At 36.6% G+C, this 22,575-nt stretch overlaps 1 protein-coding gene across 8 annotated transcripts in view; it reads right to left on the reverse strand.

Annotated features, from left to right (window-relative positions):
- sema4ab (sema domain, immunoglobulin domain (Ig), transmembrane domain (TM) and short cytoplasmic domain, (semaphorin) 4Ab) overlaps positions 1-22,575 on the reverse strand; it is a 53,108-nt gene that overhangs the window by 24,321 nt on the left and 6,212 nt on the right. For 6 of the 8 annotated variants that reach the window (XM_079829561.1, XM_079829565.1, XM_079829564.1 and 3 more), the window contains exon 2: positions 1,510-1,760. In XM_079829561.1, the coding sequence (XP_079685687.1) occupies positions 1,510-1,603 (94 nt within the window). In that variant the 5' untranslated portion in view covers positions 1,604-1,760. Of the gene's footprint in view, positions 1-1,509; positions 1,764-22,575 lie in introns of all 8 variants that reach the window. The other 2 variants (XM_079829563.1, XM_079829559.1) reach the window with 1 other exon arrangement.

The raw sequence follows: 22,575 nt of genomic DNA on the forward strand, positions 1-22,575 counted from the left end.
TTTTTCTTTGCCTTAATCTTTGAGCTGATACTGTGACAATGTTGCATGTTGCACACAAGCCAATAAAGAATTTGACATTTAAATGCAAAACAGTAATGTGGGGCAATGCAAACAAATAAAACATTATACAAAAGTTTGCAACAAGTTCCTAGATTTTAAGAACCTGAGAGAAGGTTCGTGAGAGGTCAAAGCAGAAATGAAACCTAATCTAGAAGTTTCAGAAACATTTCAAGAATCCATTATAGGAGGTTTGCATCAAAGCCACAGGACAGAATCTTCCTCTTCAGAGAATCCATGCAGGATCTTTCATTCCTCTTACATCCAATGCTTTCTAATCAGGGCAATAAACATGATCCACATGGAAAGATATTTGTTGTAATGATCTCTCTTATGCTTCCTGCTGATCTTTTCTTGTTAGTAAAAATAACTTTTTGATGCACTAAAATTTCTAGCCCAGCTAGTATTTAAACAAACACAAATGATTAAATAAAACATTCTGTACAAACTGATTGTCAAGCGGAATCATCTGCAGACTCCAAAAGTTGTGGACTTTTCTTCATAAAGTGTCTTGTGTCTGCAAAATCTCATTTATATCTCATATCAAGTCTATGATATTACGTATTCTTGATAATATAAGCATCCTTTATATACACACATAATAATTAACTAGTCGTTCTGATAGAACTAATTAGATGATGATTATTATGACGTTATGACAGTCACATAATGATTACAGCAGTATATTAAAAATATATCTATTTTTCATGATAGTATTTCTTAAAGCAAATAAATTGCATATTGCATATACATGAAAAGTAAAAATTCAAGCCATGTTCTTACAGGTCTTTGACATAATCACAGCTAAACATCTCATCTAATCAAAGTCTTTCAATAAGTACCTGTACCAGTCACAGCAGAGCGCAGCCAAACGTAATGCACCAGAGTCATTCAACAACTGTGTTGGCCATTTCAGTTTTCTTGTTATTCATTTTAAACAAGGTCATGCTTAATTACAAATACTTTGTCACACATAATTAAAGAGGTTATAATCAGCAACACTGACCGATTTCATGATTCAACTGGAGAGTATTAAAAAATGCTAGCACTCCCAAGTATTTATGATACGGATTTAAAAACTATTATAATTTGATTATTACATTTAAAAAAAGACTCATGTTGACCCCATCTTTTAGTGCTTCATGTTTTGAAAATATTTGTATTAACCATTTCACACACAAGTTTAAAATATTAACCCTTTCACACACAAGTTTAAAATATTCTATGATATCAACAGTACAGTACAATATTCCAAGTGTATGTTTAAGTAATTTAAGAGTTTAATCTCGCTACGCTATTTATTATGTAATTCAACTTTATTCACCTTCTGCTTTTCTATTTACCCTAAGAACTCAGCTCATAAGCTATTCAAATAACTAATGGCATTTGAAAAACAACTTGTTTCTCTAAATTCAGTTCATAAATCTAGAAAAGTTTAAAAATAAGACTTACCCATGTGAAAAGAGAGGCGGGGGAGAACATGAGAATGACAGCTGAGGACAGTCAGAAGAGACAGACAGGCACAAAGTGACGCTGAATGCACCATCCTGTTGGCAAACCAGGAGGCAACGGAGCACAACAGATGAGCTTAATCCAAAGACTGGTCTATCTGTCGCTGTCGGGTTCTGCGCTTGTCCTTTCAGCACTGAGTAGCCCACAAGGACACCACTTCAAACAGCCAAAAGAGTCTGCCGTCATCTCATCTGCTAAGAAAAATTAAGAACTTGTTAGAAAACAAGTAGGCGAGTCCTTTAAGTCATCACTTCCTCTGAAGTCGCTTCTTCCTCTTTCAGAATTTAGCATAAGCTTAAGAAACAGTCAAATTATGACATACATCAGCACATGGCATCTTTATCTGTGATTGCAGGAGGGGGATTTAAGTTACATTTTTACATTCATATTTTGGAGGCAGCGGTATGGAGTGGAGCAATATGCTTTTCGCCAAGTAGTGTTCATTTTTCATTTAATATAGCCATATCTGATGGCCTAGATATTCAAAATATCAAATAACACATATATAAAAAAAAAAAGTTTGCCGGGCCGGGCCGGGCCGAGTGTCCTGGTTTTCGGTAATCAAAATATGGTCGCCCTACCTGTGACCCAAAAACAGACACATGGGGACTAGTGTCTTGTGTTTGGACAACCATGATTAACTAACCACTTGTTGATGTGGAGTGCTCTATTGACCATTAGAAGATAGAAAACAAAAAACAAAACTAAGGGTTCTCCATTGAGAATTTCTGGGGCAGATCACATTTACCAATCACAGGAAGCAGTATTGACCAATACAGATGACCGATACTGATCATGGGGTATATTTGAAAAATTATTTTTATCATTTAGCATTATTTATATGGATGCCACGATCAGGCATTTACAGATGTTAATTCAGGGCCTGAATTTCATTTTGGAAAATGGGAGGAATTCCCCCCTTAAGTGGCTCTTTTGGATTTTTGCATTTTTATTTAGACATTATTCTTCTTTAAAAAATTATAGTTGTTATCTTACCTAAATGTTTGATAATGCAATGCATTTTTGTTTTTACAATGGGGCAATTTTGTTGTTCAAACTTTGAATTTACAAGTAACGGTCAGTAATAAAATAAGAGCAAACACTTACAAGCAGCAGCACAAAAAAAAAAAAACATGTAAAAACAATGTCCTGCATTAAGCTCACAGGTAACAAGATAGTATCAGTGTTTCCCCTACAATGTATTCACAGCGGCGCAGCGCCGATCTTCACATGATCAGTAATATCACGACATTCACACACTGTAAAAGAGAGAGAGAGAGAGAGAGAGAGAGAGAGAGAGATTGACGATTGCCAGAGAACTAAACAAAAATGTAGTCTGCTTACACTTTAGGGCTGTGATATTAATCTTATTTTTGCTTTATTTTTATTTTCCCCAAAAATTATGAAAAGATGATATGAGGTTAAACTATTACCGCATTCCGTCTAGCGCAACTTCCTTCCCTTCACAGCGCGCGCTGTCATTTCTCCCCAAACATGCATTAAACGTCAGATTCAGCACAATCTGTGATTGGTGTCAAATGCTCTCTCCACTATGGCTAAATTGCAGGACGTGTTTGATAAAATTAAAAGCAGACGCCGTTTCCAAGTTCAAGGCGGGGGTATGTGTGTGTGTATGTGTGCGCGCGCACGCTGCGAAACGGACCGGCTTGCTTTGTGTGCGCGACTAAACCATCAAATACACAACAAATAGCCTATATCTCAAAATGACCGGCATGGAGAGTATTCACTTAAACACAATTTATCTTAAATGGGCATAAATAGTAGGGAGATATCAATGGGAGAATGATATGATTAGATCTCCATTTGGTCTTAAAGGGGCAGCATCTAATAAACCTGCTGACGATTGAGCCATTAATGTGAATCAAACAACAAAAGGCAAAGAGAAAATTACTTGCAGCTCTTGTATGTTATGTGATGCTCTTTTCTTTTTTTTAATTCTTTGATTAATAAAAAGTTACAAAGAACATCATGTAATAATATTTCAGGTTACTGTTTTTTTCTGTATTTTTGATTAAATAAATGCAGGCTTGATAAGCATAAGAGACTTTTAGCAAAAACATAAAATAGTATCCAAACTTTACACACACACAAAACTTTTTTTTATTTTTTTCATTTATCCACAAAACTTGCCAGAAGTCATGGTTTAAGATGTTTTTTTTATTTATTATTATTCCGGAGGTGCATGCTCACTAGTTGAGTCTGAGGGTGTAACTACTAAACAGTAAATTGGTTTACAATATACACAGAAGACAGAACTGACCCTGCACAAGCAACAAGACTTGAAGGATAATTGTTTCACCTGAACAACACAATAAACAGTAGGGCTCCAGACTAACTTTTTTCACTTGGAGCACAGTGGCCCCCAGCTGAAAATTTTAGGGGCACAACCAGAAATTTTAGGGGCGCACACCATAAATCAACATGCTAACCAAATCTGCTAATTTCCACTGTATTACTAATAGGGATCGGTATCGTTAAAGGAGCTGTATGTAGGACTGTGGCCAAAACTGGTACTGCAATCACTTTCAAATTACTGTAGAGCGGTGTATCCCCTCTCCCCCTCCCCTGACTCGAGGTTGCCAGCTAGGCTGCAGGATCCAGCAGGAACGTAGGCTGCTACAAGCAGCTTTCAATGGCAAGTGACGAGTCGTACACAGTAAGTTTTTTTTCTTTCTGTTAATTATGTTTATGCTTCAAGAGCGATGTTTTGTGAAGTAATTGAATCGCAAAAATGTACTAATGGCGATTAGCCAAATATAATCGTAAATATGAACACTCGTATGTGACAGTACATTCCCACATGAAAAAATACTATAGTAAAATTACAGCAAAGCTAAATAACATTAGCAATGGTCATACAGGTCCACTTGCAGCATGTTTTGTCCACTATATGCGAAGAACGAATGAGGAATAATTTTTACAGAGGTAACGTTAGGCTACAGTCTCAAATACGTTTTCACATTGCCATATATAGGCGTGCTAATGTTGTTTTCCTCAGCGTCCCAGCATAATGACAGAGAAACGGGCTCTGATAATGCATTACTAATGTTAGCAATGACGACTCGCCGTTTTTATTTACCAAACAATTCCTTAACGTTACCTTTTCAATTCAATGACCCACCTCCTCCATCTGCGTTAACCTAACGTTACTTTGCACGAACATGCATAACTTTGTTCGACTGTCATGAATATTTGAAATGTCCATTTACATTAAGTAAAAGTTAGCCAAACATAGATGAACCTTACCTGTCCAGGAGAAAATTAGCAACGTTGGCACCAGTCTTCAAATTATTCTCCGTTTTCAGCCGTCTCCATCTTTCAAAGGCATCTCTTATACAAATCCTTGTTTTATCTCGGACACTGTCACGACGTTTTTCTGATTCATAACGAGGCTGTTTAGGTTTCATAAAGTTAGACATTGTTTATCCAAAAAGTTTGTAGCTGCAGCTGTGGTAACTAGAGCAGAGCTGGCAACCCGAATGCAGAAACACTACTGACTTCGTGATTGGTAGATAGGTGGAGGGTGGCGCTTCAGGCATGACACAACATGCCAACATCAACATCAGTTGAGGGCTGCAACTTCACTTTTAAAATGACAATATCTTGGCCTGACAACTGTTGTCAGTGATATAAGTATTTGAAATTAACATGATTTCTTAATGTCTAGTGACATATCAGGGCCATTTTATGATTAATTGAAATACATTTCTTACATACAGTTCCTTTAAGGTTTTAATGGTATTACTACTCTTACCGCTACTGCTTATCGATCCGGTACTTTAACAGTATTCTTACCGGTTCTTTTTATTATACTTTTTGTTTTTATATTATATATATATATATATATAAAAAAAAAACATAATTAAGAACATAATTAACATGGCTTTATAATCTGAAAAGTAAAATATATATAGCAAAAGAAACCGCAAAGTTTGAACAAAAATATAAAACATCTATTTGTAAATGGACCAGTGTGCAGGCATTCGGAAGGTCTGCTAACATTAATATTACAGTAAAGAACAAACCTACAAAGAAATCTAATAAAGTAATGAAATGTAAAATAACACTGCATAGTTTTCACTGTATAATTTGATAGATTAATGCTTATAAAAGCTAAAGTTATTAATTCAAGAGATGTGAATATTTTCTATTTGCCTTTTGTTCGATTCGAATTAATGGCTCAATCGTCAGCATGTTTATTAGACACTGCCCCTTTAAGACCGATCAATGTAGAACTAATAATATCATATTCTCCTATTTCTCCAAACTATTTACGCCCATTTAAGATATAAACTGTTAAAATAACTACTCTCCAATCCGGTCAATTTGACACCGGCTATTTGTTGTTTATTTGATGGTTTAGACGCGCACACGAAGCCTAAAATATTAACTGCAAGTCGGTCCATTTCGCAGCACATACACATAAGCCGCCTTGAAGTTGGAAACAGCGTCACTTGCGCGGATTATTGTGCATTTAATAGCTCTTTATTATCAAACACATCCCGCAGTTTAGCAACAGTAGAGACTGCAGTTTACAAGGATGAGCTCGACGAACACGGCTATAGGAATAGTTTTACCTCATATCATCTTTTTATAATTCTTGGAAGCCAAAATCGAAAATAAAATTAGATTAATATCACAGCACATCCCTAAAGTTTAAGCAGACTAAACTTCTGTGTAGTTCTCTTGGCCATCCTCACTCATTAAGCTGACTGTGGTGTTGTGTTCGCTGCAGCTCCACGTGACAGTGCTCGCTCGCTTTCTCTCTCTCTCTCTCTTCTGGATTGCGAATGGCAAAAATGCATCACGGACAAATTATTTAATATTATCTCATATAGAAACGGCTGGCAAAGATAGAATTTGCCAGACATAACGTCTATCAATCATAATTAGTAAGTGTATTTTCTTAATTTATCCAGTACCGACAGCAGGCACATTTACTGGTCGCACATGTGCGACTGGATGTAAAATTCAGTCGCACACTCTCAAATTTGAGTCGCAAAATGCGACCATTTAGTCACACTCTGGAGCCCTGAACAGGCAACCTTATCTCCTGCACACTACTCAGCAGGTAATCAATATACAAACCAATTCAATTGGTAATCAATTCTTAATTTCATGAGTTTGCACTTGCATTTAATCAGATCAGGGGCGTTTCCTCCGAGGAGGCGGCAAGGGAAGCATTGGCCATTTCTCAATATGTGTTCTTGTCTGTACTTGTGTTCTCATGGACTTAAGAAATGTCATCAGTCGCTGCCCAAGTACTGTTCAAATTGAAAGTTCACATCTATCCAAGTACAGTTCAAATCCCCAGATATGTTCTTGATCCGCTCCTTTTATAGAGGATGCATCGAGAGGTGACTTGAGAGGACTTGAGACAGCCAGGTATCCCAGAATGCATCTTGCACTAACCAGCAAGCGTCAATAGCAGATGAGAAACCCAGCGTAATTTAAAAATACTACTGTCATTGCATCACGAAATTTAGTTAAGAGTTTTTCAGGCGAGAATGTAGTTGTTTAAAAGGTCAAATCTGTGAGAGATTGACCTATTTAAGAATTTTATCTGCCATTTTCAGAGTTGTGAGATCCAGTCGATCACCAGGCGCTCAGCGCTAATTAACCCCGCCGAGAACAGCCTTTCCTCGGCTAGTCCTTCTGACGTCTGCCGCTGGCTCTGATGTCTCTGTAGTGGTTAAACATGATATATAATTCGTCTTGTGTATCTATTGGGCGATCTTTGGTCTCATGAATCTATAATTTGTTCCCTGGCAAATCGTTTTGGCTGAGGGCAAAGAGAAGTTTCATAACTTTATATATTTAGGCTAGAGCACTGACTTGGTACATTTGACTGAATAGTTTTCTTTATTTATTTTACTTATACTTTTATAATGGCTATTATTGATAATTAAAACTGACATTTAACAAAAAGAGACATGGTTGTGTTTTATGTCATATTTTTTTATTTTATTAAAGTGATAATAATATGCACACTTATTGTCTGAACATATTAAAATGTTTAAGATTTTATTTAAAATGTAAACGAAAAGAGGCAGGGTTGTGTTTTATATTGCGTTTTGTTATAAATATGCATGCAGTGAAGATAATCAATCTACGCGTTGCCTGAACCACATTTGTGTGGCTATTAATATGTTTAAGATTTGTTTAAATGAAAATTAAGAGGCAGAGCGGTGTTTTATGACATATTTCGTTTTATTGTAGCCTAAAATATACATACAGAGATAACCGGAGTAGCAGAGCAAGCTGGGTGATGCCATCAAGAACGCTACTGTTCCATTTGCAGAATCACCAGACTTGCGTCCTCCCGTTCTCGGAAGTTTGTTCTCCTGAGTCAAACTTGGCAAGTCAGAACTACCAAGGATGCAAGTCCGAAGTTCGCGTTCTTGGTATTGAGAAACCTTGGTATTGTCTCCTCAAAGAAATTGTATGAGAAAATAATCGATATTACAAAAATAAAAATATTACAAAATTTGACATTAAAAGGTGTATGAATCACTAGTTTTACTAAGGTATAGTCCAACAGTGACACAGCATGTAAAGTTACAGCGGGAGGCTTGCCTCCCCAGAGCCAATTGAGTTTGAACAGACCCTCCAAAGTGTGGGGTAATTGACAATGAATGGGGTGAAGTCACGTGAGAAGAGGCAATGCCTCCATCTCGCTATGATTGGATATGATCGCTTATGTTTTAATATGATTGGTTAAATAAATAAACTTGTTAAATAAATCCCCGCTCGTTTTCGTGCGTGTTCACAAATCAGTCTGAATGATGAAAATGATGACGTTAATGGGAAGTCTAATTAAAAAGTAAACAACTCGACCACATAGATATCACCGCTTTATGACACATCACATTGAAGCTTGAAATAGTGGTTTTTTTTAGTGAGAAATCAGCGTTGTGCAATTAAAGTTACATATTTCATGTGACCGGTGTTTACTGAGCTTGATGACTGATGGAAATAAGATGACTATTAAAAAGAACAGCTGAACATCAGTTCACAAATACAATCTATTGTTTAAATTGTTACTGCCTTTAGTTATTCTGGAATAATTGTAAAACGAGTGAAAACACTAACTTGATTAGATGTATGCCTGGTTTTAATAAACAGAACATTAATTACAAAGTGTAAATAAAAAATTTTATTGAATGAATGACTTTACATATAGTATAGTAGAACATGCATATTTGGTGTGCGGTCCTCCCGAACTTTGTTAATAAAACATAATTTAGGTAGAGTGGCATTAACCGGAATAACCATCAAAGAACTACCCAATTGTTAGTTCCTTAAAAGGTTAATGATGAAGTACCAGTAGAAGCAGTTTCAGTTAGTCACTTCCAACATGATTCATGTCACAGAACCAGATCATAAGAAAACTGTGTGACAGCCTTATAAGACAGGACTTTTTTGTTTTACACCCAAACATAAAAGATAGCCTTGAAGGAGACCCCCTTCCTAAAGCATAAAAAGTAACTACATGTACATATTTTGATTTATCAATTTATACTCTGTGAGAAAAATACTAATACTTAATATTATAAAAAATATTGTTTATTGCCACTGTATTGGAGCCAAAGCAAATTATTTAAATATTAGCTGGTATTCTTTTCTTCCCACTGTTAATGTGACACTGGACTTTAAACATTTTCAATGCAATTCAAATGTATTTGTTTAGCACTAGGCTTGCTGCGATAGTCAGTTACCAGAGTTATGCAGTGTTCAGCCGCACACTGACTAAATCACTTGTCCACTGCGGCACCGCTTCCAACTTTGTTTAGATTTTGTTATAGTAAAATCATTTAGTTCCTTTAGAGAACAGACACTACAATTAAAAACTGAATGCGTCTGCTCAATTCAGCATTAGCGAAGCACAGATCAGCAGCAGAAGTCAGATTTTATTTATCACGTGACAAGAGTGAGGCGAGTTCAGCTGACTGACAAGAAGAATGAGGCGAGCTGACTGACAAGACGATGGCGGAAGATCTGGTTTCAAAGCTAAATGTAAAAGCGCCTATATCGAGTTTGTACAATCTATCAATATATTTTTTAGAAACGATATGGAATGAGTCAATACCGTTTTGATATACAGCAGATTGATACGAACGCATCTGAAAAATAGTGGAGTACGCAGAATGAGCTGATGCAGGGAAAGTGCATGATACAATTGGTCCTTAACATGACATGCTTTATATTAAGGGTTTCAAAATAACTGGTAAGATATAGATAACGCGTATAGTTTAAAGCAGATTGCCCTGTCAGATGCTCTGAGAGGTAAATAATTGCGGTGTTTAATGCATTTGAAATGTGGTGCTTTCCTCAGTGCATAACTTACATTTCACAGGTATATTCTCCATCTGTAAATGTTAGAAAGTCATGCAAATATGTAGCCTAGAAATCTAGATGCACCCTAGCAGCAGCAAATATAATTTGCAGCCAGGGCGTCTAGCAACTCTCCGTTGGCTTGCGAGCTGGAAAAACCAAACTCTAGTCAGGCCAATCACATCGTGTATAGAGTTGGTGGGTGGGCTTAACAAAATGACGGCAGAGTTGTGGCGGTTCCGCGTTCTACTACCAAAGAAGCTGGCGAATAGCGGTCTTTCGAAACGACTTTGGCCGCGACTCTGGAAGACTTGGAGTTAAGCTTTTCTTTGAGAAAAGAACGGCACAGAAGTCCTTCTTAAAAAAGGAAGGTAACACTTCTAATTTACACACACACCTTGTGCACCACAGGAATGAGGCTGCCAAAATGGGCCATGCAGCAACAACAACAAAAAAAGACAGTAGAAGCCAGACACACAGGTACAGCCATCAGTAGACATTATAGACCTCTGTCGCATAGACCTTATGAGACCGAGAAACAAGCGTGCAGCCATCAGAATTTTGTCTTTGAACTTCCGTTTTTGCGGTAGCTCTGTATATTTCTACAACTAATTAGCTGGTGAAATGGATTTACTTATTGTAGAGTTAACAAAAGTTATCATAAGCATCGTAATGTTTGAAGAGGACGGCATGACAAATGCCAGAAGACCGGGTAGATTTTAAAACGAGCGGTTCATTCATAAATCCATAGGATCTTACCTTCATGATGTGGAAATATAAATCAGAAGACAAAACACAACGAGCACAGCGCTGAAAAGGGATGGGGCTACATAAGGTCAGTTAGAGGTGGAACACATGCACCGTTTTATGCACCTATTAAAAATACATTTTGTAAAATCGTCTTCTATAACACATATAATCCAAGTTAAAATCTATCCTCTTTAAGTTAATAGTAAATTGAAACCCTGACGCTGTAAACCAGACTATATTTTCAATGCAATACTTTTCCATTTGGATGTGGAGATTTGAAACTAAAAGAAGTGTTGGATACTCCAGTGTTGATCCACCACATATGACACTCAGCTGTCAGCTGCAAAGCAATGGAATTTCAACTGAGTCATATCTTGACTTCCATCATGTGACAGCAAACACAGTTTATTACAACAGAGGCATTCACATCTGATTAAGCATAATGGTAGATCAAATCAGATAGCAATTTGTGTGTGAGAACAGGCCAGATGAGTGCTTCGCAATCTCCTGACAAGTGGTTTACACAAGATATTACAGAAATGGCTCTAGAAGTTTATTATACCTGGACAGTCCTATCTGCTAGCATTCCCATTCATCTAATGACAGTTGTTTGGTTGGTGCAGTATTTATTGAAATGATACCATCTTTACTCATCTGTGCTCAATTTTGCCCAAGTTTTTGGGGACAATCATCTGAGCCGTAAATCACATTTTATGAATTATTTTAAAGGCCACAGGAAATGACGTCATGACAACAGTTACCGGCATCATATAACTCGCACAAAGTCCATCACTACCAGTTAGAAAGTAGAAGTAGTTAATTTTGTCAGCAATTTTTTCGGCAAGTCGACTTACGGCAAAAGAATAACCCTGACGCAATGCATGACGTAGAATGTAGAGCGCATTGCAAGCTTTGATGCCTCTCGTGGTTACAAATAGGGCTGGGCAACAAACTCAAGCCCTTCTTCTCTTATATCAAAATCCTCCAGCATTTGTCTTTAAAAATTCTCGTTTTAGGCTTCTAAGTTCTAATTCATGACCGGTGGTTTGTTTTGCTCTATGCTTCCACGTTCATCAATATGTCATGCGACAGGTCAGGGGTTACTCTTTCGCCGTAAATCGATGCATACGTACAGCCGTCTGTCGGAAGCTAGTTATTTAAGTTTATAAAGTTTTAAATATGCATAATTTTCTCACACAAACCCATCAATTCACTTCAGAAGGCCTTTATTAACCACCCAGAGCCGTGTGGATATCTTTTATTTTTTATAATTCTTTTTAATATAACTCTGATTGTATTCGTCTGAAAGAAGAACGTCATATACACCTAGGATGACTTGAGGGTGAGTAAATCATGGGCTAATTTTCATTTTTGGGTGAACTATCCACATTGCTATTATCAGACGCTTTTCTTATGCATTATTAAAATGCTTGCTGTTTTCTCAATTTTGTTGTGCGTTTATTTTGTTATTGAAAGGAAAGCATGCAGCACATATTTACATATTCATCTAGCCGTCACTCTCAGCAGAGTGGGCGGTGTCAGATGTTCGCTACAATATATCGCCGTTCGGGTATTTTGACCTCTCTTTTACCCCTACCCCTACTTCACCGTGAGTAAATCAGGGCCTTTATATCTTGTCTCCTTTTTATTTGACAAAACAAAGAGATTTTGTTGAAGTTTTTATTTTTTAACTACATTTTAGTCTAATCTTTTTGTCAACGATATTACATGTTGATATGGTCACAGTCTTGTAATCGTCTTAGTCATGGAAAAAAAGGTGGTCGACCAAAACTTTCCATAGATGTGATAGATTTTACATAGATTTTGTTAACGAAATTAACACCAGTAGAAAGGAAAATATACATGTTGAGTGCTTCTGATTGCTTTTAGAGGGAAAAGCTGCCCATACCTGCTGGTCTAGGATCAGTTTTCTTCGTAATAATAGCATAATGGCGAAACATATGGTGTTTGCCCTCTTGAGAGTGTCAAAGGTTGCTATTTGAACTCAAATCAAACTCACCTGACTATAACTTTCTAGTAATCCTTAAGACATTAGTTGTTTAGGTGTTTAATCAGGCTTGGAGCAAAGCTCTGCAGGAAAGTGGACCTCAAAAGGTCAGAGTTGAAAATCCCTGCACTATAGCGCTCCAAACGTTTAATCAATTAAAGAAATGTATAGCAATATCTAACAGTCTATAAATAATTGCAAAATAAAGGATAATAAAAGAAAATTGCAATAGCAAATAAATGTTGAAATAAAATGAGAACATATTTCTTTAAGGTACTACTCTGGTGTGCGACTAGCAAGTATTAAATAGGCTATTTCTTTCTCAATAGATGAAGTTCAAAGAAGAAAAGAAAAAGTTGAAGGTTAAGCAAGACAATGGGCCCTATCATACACACAGCGCATTGTGATGGCAGGCGCGACGCAAATGTTTTTTGCTAGTTTCAGCCCGAAGCTGTTATCATTTTCACGTCCAGCATCACGTTTAAATAGCAAATGCACTTGCGTCCATCTGTTTGCCAATGGGCGTGCTGGTCTGAAAACGAGGTGTGTTCAGGCATATTGTTGACGCCTTGCTATTTTGAGATAACTGAAAATCTTGTCTAAAGTCAATAGTGCAGTATTTTTTGTGTTATTTAAAGGTGCCGTGTGTAGCATTTATGAGGATCTATTGACAGAAATGCAATTTAATATACATAACTATGTTTTCAGTGGTGTATAAAAACCTTACTTAATGTACCATTTTGTTTTTATTACCTTAGAATGAGGCATTTCTATCTAGATACACTGCAGGTCTCCTTACAGTGAAATGGCCATTTTGTGCCATCATGTTTCTACAGTAGCCCTAAACGGACAAATTTCTCTACAGAGCGCTAGTCACTCTCTGCGCTCTCCGACGACAACATTTTTGTCCTGTGTCGGCCCCCGTAGCTTCTCTATGTGCTTCGAAAGGGAGGGGTGAGCGGAGTTTGATTGCAATTCACAACCTCACCACTAGATGCCGCTATATAATATTAAACATAAAAGGATTTCATCTCTGGAGAAGCGTTCAGTCTTTCCGCTCGCAAATTCTGCAAATCCGCCATGGTGCAAGCGAAACTGGCTTTTAAAGGGAATGGGAGATGAGACTGATTGGTTTATTGCACTTCACGCCCAAAACACCCCCATGACTCATTAAGAGACTAGGTACAACCCTTTTGGACCATGCACCTGGTGCGCCGACCGCTTTTTCCGTCGTTAAACTAGCAAAAGTGGATTCGGACACGCCTGTGCATTTGCGCCATGCGCTTCAGACCATGCGCTCAGATCATTATAACAGGCACTTTAGGATGGGAAATCTATGCAGTGTAAACATATTACACTTTATAGGCTAGATTGCATGAAGCAAGAACCTGCTGAAAAAAATATTTTATTTTAACCAATATTGGGACTTTTTAAAGTTCATCATGTGAATGTCAGTAACGGTGACCAATGTGCACAATGTCAAAGTGCAAGACAACGAATTGATGAACAACTGTGGTTGAGATACCTTTTAACAAGTGATCACTATCTCTACCGAGGCAGGCCTTAAGTATCTGCATGAATTCCTCTTTAGCAAGAATAAAACCGCAAAACAGAAAGAGGAATTTATAAGTCACACTTAGACCGGAACAGTCTCAGACATAGACAATAGACAATAAGGTTAAATGTGGAAAAAGCATGCAAAAAACTCAGGAATACATACATGTTGAATAAAACAAACAGGATAAATGATAATAAATAAGATAAATGAAATAAGCTAAATGATCATAAGGTAAATGATTAACTTATTAAATAATTATGAAGAGTAATAGTGAAAAAAAGAAATAAAATATTTTACATATAATGGTGACTGAGTGAGACCATGGACGCATCAGTGAATGGTGAGATATTTTGCTAAATGGTGAGATGAATAGAAGATAAACTTTTGAGAAAATGCTTGAAAACACTAATGTGAATGGAGAGCGTTTTGAAACAAAAACCTTTTTCAAATGTATTTGGATAAATGTTGAATTATCATATATTTGATTTGTTCATGATAGTTGTTATTAGTCCGTAATGATACAATTCTTAAGTTTGTAGCCATAAGGTTATATTTTAAAATGCATCAAAGTGCCACCAACTTACATTTCAATATTAATATTTCTGTATAATAAGGGTGTTGTAGGTCTGTATTTTATTAGTTGTTGTCTGCCCTCGCTTTCTATACTCTCATTTGGGGCTTGTCGATAAAACAATAACGATAATTATAAGGGTTTATGCACTATGCAAATAATCCAGAGAATGTGTGTTGCAGACCTTCACACTGGTGACAGTACATGAATATAAATTACAGTATATGTTTTTTTGTTATTAAGCTATTACAGTTTGAGCATTTGCATTATACTGTTTTTCATAACAAATACAATAGAAACAATATGTTGTAGTTAACATGATTCAAATACTACGGAAGACCAAATTTTACCCTGTAAAATTGTATCCTATAAAAATGAGGTTGTCACAATTTTTTAGGGATGCACCCATATGAAAATTTTGGCCCATACCGAAAACCGATAATTCTTTATATTTGAACGCTGATAACCGATATATTGACTGATAAATCTAAATCCAAATTTTTATATAATTTGAGAGCCGTATTACAAAAACACAAGTCTCACCATTAAAAGCCATGTCCCGACTCCCACGCACACAATTATAATGTTCTCATTATACTTTTATGTAGCCTATATGACAGACTTGCGGTGCCCATGTTGCACTTAACTGTATTTTCTTTTTTTTTAAGTGATTCCTGTTATATTTCAAACAATTCAAAACCATCATGGCAAACATGATCTCAAGATTGCATCTCAAGGGCCTCAGCAAAATGACATAATCCATTATTTATCGGCTTTAATATATTGATTATTATATTAATAATATACCAAATTTTCTGCCTTTAAAAATGAAATATTTGATATCATGATAATTATTGATTATTTTTTTGGCCATATCACCCGGTGAGGTTTGAACGACCAGTGCCAAAACAAGGGGGTTTCATTTCCTTAACACATTTGTTGAGCCAAGGGCTGGATCAAACTGGTACAAAAAAATCCACACCACAGTCAAATTACTAGGGACAGTTGTGTGGCATGTTTTATCAGGTAACAAAATGGTAGGAACATCCTTACAAGCAGAACATTTTCATGTTTCATGTTCTTTACTCCTTAACCTTTAACCCCTAAATTTGCCAATCATTTATACTGAGGACGTCTACAAATTTGACACTCTATTCTGTTGCCCAATACAAGCACACTAGGCCTTATATTTTCTTGGCACTATTAAGGTATAATCATCTTAATATAAAATGCATATTCATTAGATAATTAAAGACAGCTGCCAATGAGAGAAAATCAATGCCCTCAGCTACTTGATAAATAACACACAACCTCTGTGTCAAAATGTTCGTGTCAAGACTGTCTGAAAGGTGACACCTCTAGTGTAGGAAGTCACGCAAGCCTGATATAAACACAACAAACGTTACATCACAACCTGCCAGGCCTTTCCATACCTAACCATAAACATTCAGGATACATGTCTGTCATACTATAGCCTACAGATTCTAAATTACAAGCTTCAGGAGCAGAAACGCGCACATGTGCACCAGTAAAACTGCAGTGGCCCTGGCCTGTGCACAATTTGAGTCAGGCTGAGAGTCAGACAGTCAAAAATAGTCTCAAGATAACGGTTCATTTAACTGAGAGAGTTCCTCTTCTAGTTTACTGTAAGATCATTTGCCACTTTTCATATCCGTAAGTGTTGTTTCAAAAAAAGGAGATGTGGCCTGTACTGCCACTCACCCATTACTTGAAGATTTTGTTTCACATTTTGTTAACTTCCCATAGGTACCGATATAGACACGGTTTTGAAATCTACTGATATTTATGAATCAACATAATTGTCAATCTAATGTGATATTTTTCTGTTACATTTAATTCTGCCACAAGAAACAAACAGCCTTTTTTATATATTTAAGCAAATTGTAAATGGACTAATTGTGAGCATTCTTTGATGTCAAATACAAAAAAGTGGCAACACTTTACAACAAGGTCTCATTTGTTAACATTAATGTATTAACTAACTGAACTAACAATGAGCAATACATTTGTTACAGTACTTATTCATCTTGGTTAATGCTAGTTAATGAATTAAGAATGTATTTTCATGTTAACTAAAGTAGTTAACTAATGAAACATTATTGTATTAGTGTTACAGTCTAGCTAGCTGACAATGCTAAAAACATCCATATAGACTTATTCCTATAACTGCATAGGAATCCTTGCAATAAATTGAGATCAAATCAGGGACATTTTCCAGGGCAAAACCCAGTGATGATCAAAGCAGGTCTGACTGTTTAGGGAGAATCTGACCTTTTGAAGAAGAGCAAAGAGTGGAGACTAAAGTCCAGTGTCAAAAACATGATGAAGCACAGACTTTTGAAGCTGACTGACGTCCCCATGGGGCAAAAAGGTTTTTTAAATCTCAGTCCTTAAATCTCAGCCGCACCGCACGTAGACAGATGAAAGGCAAGTGAGAAAAAGAGAACCGAAGGGAGGGTGGGTCGTAACTAATGGGGTGAAAATAAAATTATCTCTCTCTGGCAAATTCTGTATCTGTCTGTTTCACACAACTGTATGAAGCTTAAAGGGGTAAACGCTGCCATAAGGTTTAACATTCTCATCTAACCCAGGGATTAGGAGCAAAACCTCTCTGACCTATAATATTTACTTTAAGGGTATGTTTACACGTCAACAACGTATTAAAAACGGAAAAAAATTCCATTGGTTTTTTGCGTACAGACGACAACATTGTCAAAACGTTTAGTATAATATAAATGTCCTCATTCACATGGATCTGCAGCAACGACTAAAATGCTTTATTATGCTGCCAGGCCAGTAGTTGGCGATGTTCTGTAAAACAGAAAAACTATAGACTTATTTTGTGTTTGCAAACAGCGATGACTTTTTTTTGTGGGTGGAGCCTGCCTGGTTGCAGAAAATTACAGTTCTGCCGTGGCAATCTGTGGAAGCCACGGAATAAAAGACTAAAAAAAAAGTTAATTTCCAGTTTATATCTAACAATTCTTAGAAGGATAAATAGAATTGTGAGATACTCGTTATTTGGTTTATATCCTGCAATTCTGACTCTTTTCCCCTTAGAATTGTGATATAAACTCGCAATTGTGAGTTATAAAGTCTGAACTGGGAGATATAAACACGCAAAAGCAAGAAAAAGTTAGAAAAGGATAAAAATGTTATAGGCTACGTTTAAAAGTTATCTAAAATGTTATTGGTTTAAATATTATTTCATGCTGTAACTGCTATGTATGAATATGTCCCCTATGAACTGCATATGTGAATATTATGTAGACTTTTTGTTTACATCAAATTCATGCTTAAATAGTAGACTAATCATTGCAGGTTTCCTCAGTTCAGTCTGTGACTTGCAACATAAACGTCTGCGTTTAGCTTCAAAGGGTGTCTTCAACGACATTCTTTTTTTTTGATTCTGACATATAAAAAGGCACAACAAAAAAAATGTCTCTTATTATGTGGATTTTGCCCATTTTCCTCCACTAGTTATGTTATTTTTCTGCAGCCACTATGCGCACGCAGCTGCAAGTGACGTAACTGTGACGTCTGGTCCAAATGGACTGTATTCAATAGGTCCAATAGACTGAACACGTTTAACAAATTTGCTTTTTTATTGTTTACATGGAGACGATAACGGTATTGTTTTCAAAAACTAGCACTTTGAAACATTTCAAAAGCTTGCATTTTCAGGCCACCAAAATGCTGTTCACATGTAAATAAAAGGCCAAAACACATACAATTATCAATTTTTAGTTGAATACGGCATCATGTAAATGTCCCCCAAGTAGACCCTGAGATTTGAAGGTAATATTTCAATAATTTAACAATTGATTTATTAGCAGCTTTTAATCCACAAATTAAAGCCTCGTCTACCCAATGTCAAACAGAAAACATATTTTACATAACTGAAACTAAGCCTATTTTTCAGACTATTGTTTGCACTGTGACACTTTTGGGCAATTTTATTCCCAATTATGCTCACCATAACATTTACTTTTATTATTCCAATTATTGTCACTGATTATTATTCTCATTAATTTGACTATATTAGAGTGAAAGAGATGCTATTATATAATGTTATTGCTATTATATAATGTTTAAATAGTATAGCATAAATTAAAGCATGGCAAATAATACCAAGATGTATTATATATTTACATAGTAAAATACTACATACCATTTTTAATATGAACAAAGAGAATATTAAAATTAGAATAGTTTTTACATAGTAAAATACTACATACCATTTTTAATATGAACAAAGAGAATATTAAAATTAGAATATTTTTTTATTACAATAATGAGAATTTAAGGTTAAATATGCTTAACTATTTTATTACAAAGAAAAAAGCAAAAGAGTATGAAGGGGGAAAACCGCCACAGGCACAGCATAAACCTTTTGTGAAAAGGAAGCATAAACATCTGCCTCGGGAAGAGCATTAAGTGATACCCTAAGGAAAAAACGGTGGAGGCATTTGCGTGCAAGCAGGTAACATCTTGGTCCATGGAGGAAAAGCGATGAGTCAGTGAAGGGGAAGAAAATTGTTCTCCCTGTGAAAGCTTTCATTCCCATGTGCAGTTGCCATGACTACAGCTGATGTGATTACCAGGCAGCAGTGGAGTTATGAGGTGTTTGAGCCTGTGTGCGAAACTGCGAATGCACTATAGTATAATGCTATAGTTGTCATGTTAAGGAACAGTGTGAGAATGCCACATATTTTATTCTAGTTTATTCCAGCAAATAAAAAAAAACAGCTGGTGATACTATACCATACAGGCTGTGACGTAAGGTTTGTTCTAAGAGAGGAATTGAAACAGATTTTGTTTTTGTTTTTTTAAGACCAATTCCATCACAATCTGCACAGTACAGGTGATTTTTTTTTGTCTCTGGATAATGTTCTGAGGAAAGACAGATTTGGCAACGCTGAAATTAATTTCATTGCACTATAGCACTATAGATCTTCCTCAGAAACAGCTTCACTTTTCTGAACCATTTTTGCAATGACTTTTAAGCAACTGATCCCAAGGTGCTGGATGCATGCTAGTCAGTTCTCCTCAAGTGTCTTAAAGCCACAATATGTAATTTTTCGGAGCTTTTATTATGCCGCAGACGACTGCTTTTGCGTCTTCCGGTCATGCGTATGTGGAGTAACGCAGCACTGTTTTATCATATTAGATACATTTAGTTGTGCTGAAAGTTGTTATAATGCTGCTCTGTGCGTTCGCTCGGCGGCTACGAGACACTTGTTGCACAATGCAGTTAGCTAGATCGATAGGCATGGTAAAACATGGTACTCAATGTAACTCAAGAAAATGAGATTTAAACGATAAAACTAACTGTGTTGAGCTTAGCGCTGTCACGATATTAGATTTTTCACACCACGGTTATTGTGGCCACAAAAAAAATCACGATATCGATACATATCGCGATATCTATAGAAACCTTGGGGGGTTGATTTGAGAGGATAAATTGATCAAACAAGTGGTTAACTCACTGTCGGCCGCTGGCCGCTTGGTCATTACTTTAAAAAACAAAAACTTTAATTTAACAAACAAATATTGCTCCAAACATTTTTTCTAAATTAACTTAATAAATAAACAAAGCAAAATATAAATACTTTGACATTAAAAACAAAGCTGAACAATTTTTGAACATCAAAACACGGGCCCCAGTCGGACTCAGGACACCAGAGTATTTACGTGTCTTGTTATCATATGAGTCCTATTCATTTTCAATATTGTGGTTATCGCCAATACCGGTATATTGCCACACCCTAAATTAACACTGATATCTATAGAAACCTTGGGGGGAAAGTTATCAAATTAATTTTTACTTTGTTTATTTAGTTATTCTTTTTACCCAACAAACATAATTGGATACTGATAAACACATGGTAATACTCCGTTACTGATAAATCTTCTTTGAAGCTCCCTATGAAATAACAAGGGAGAACATACTGTCAAGTTCAACAGTATGATGAATAAATATTAACATAAATGTTATTGGCCATGATTAGATTGCAAATACAAATACAAGATTATGTAAATAGACATTAATTAATTAAAAGAAACTGAGGTGTGCTGCACTGGTGGAAACAACACGAGCCCATGCTACCACGACCGTCAAACATGCTCTGATGTTTAGAGTCCGCGCTAGCAGCAGCAGCAGCAGTAGCGAGCGTTCCTTCAGCGCAGCTGCAAGAGTTAAGGCCTTTTTACACCTGTTCACTTCATTCGTTTTCTCTGATCAGATATCTATAACATTGTAAAGGGATCAGGAGTAAATGTCTTCCAAGATTCTTTCGAGGCGGATTTAAATCTGATCACTCAGAGCCGCCGCTCCGACCACGCGCATCACGCGCTGCGCGTAGGGCACCGAGTGCTAAGGGGGGCACCACAAGAAAAACATGCAAATGGCTGCCAGTGAAACTGAAAGTAGCCTAATTCTCAGATGCTCGTGCAGTACTTAGGTCGCTCTTCCGCATATTGCGGCATTTGATCTTGAAATGAGCTGATGACAAATAAAATACAGCTCGAATATTTTGTTTTCGTTGACGTGAACTGAATTTGTATAGCCGGCGCGGGAATTGAAAATCGGATTTACAGGGAGTGCAGAATTATTAGGCACGTTGATTTTCTGATCATATTTTTTTTCCAGGCACATTTGATCAATTCCAAACCACAGTAATCCTAATAACTACTATTGATTTAGTATTTAATAATGTATAAGTGATATATAATTGTTCATGAAGGCTGGAAATGAAAATCACCTTATATTCAGGTGTGCAGAATTATTAGGCATGTTTTCTTTTACAGATAAATTGAGCCAAAAAAGAGATTTAACTCAGACTGAAAAGTCAAAAAGTATTAAATGCCCATGAGAAGGATGCAATACTAATGCAATACTAGACATTGCAGTTAAGGCATGACCATTGGACAGTGAAATGCTCGTTGGGTCGGCAGGATCTGACAAAAACGTGGCGGAGAAAAGACACCTGTTAACTGCAAAAGAATTAAGAATTAAGGTGAAGAATTAAGGGTGAAACCATCAGGAACCCTTTAGTCTCCAGCGCCACCATTTTCCAGAGCTGCAACCTACCTGGAGTCTCCAGAAGTGCAAGGTGTCAGGATCTCAGAGACTTCAGTTAGGTAAAGAATCCTAAAAAATGACCCCCACTAGATAAGAATCACAAGCTGAAGTGTTGTAAAATACATGAAGGTTTTTTTATAGGCTTTATGGACAGATAGGTTGAGAGTGACTCTTGAAGGACCAGCACCACATCCTCTAGTACCACTGTTTGAAGAATTCATCTTCCAGAATCTGGCAGTACGTTTTGGGAGTTCATTTTAGTCCATCCTGAAGTCCGTTTTGCAGAGATGGACTAAAAATGAACTCCCAAAACGTACTGCCAGATTCTGGAAGATGAATTCTTCAAACAGTGGTACAAGAGGATGTGGTGCTGGTCCTTCAAGAGTCACTCTCAACCTATCTGTCCATAAAGCCTATAAAAAAACCTTCATGTATTTTACAACACTTCAGCTTGTGATTCTTATCTAGTGGGGGTCATTTTTTAGGATTCTTTACCTAACTGAAGTCTCTGAGATCCTGACACCTTGCACTTCTGGAGACTCCAGGTAGGTTGCAGCTCTGGAAAATGGTGGCGCTGGAGACTAAAGGGTGCCTGATGGTTTCACCCTTAATTCTTCACCTTAATTCTTAATTCTTTTGCAGTTAACAGGTGTCTTTTC

The sequence above is a fragment of the Gobio gobio genome, assembly GCF_949357685.1.
Source record: "Gobio gobio genome assembly, chromosome: 11".
In the NCBI taxonomy this organism is placed as follows: Eukaryota; Metazoa; Chordata; class Actinopteri; order Cypriniformes; family Gobionidae; genus Gobio; species Gobio gobio.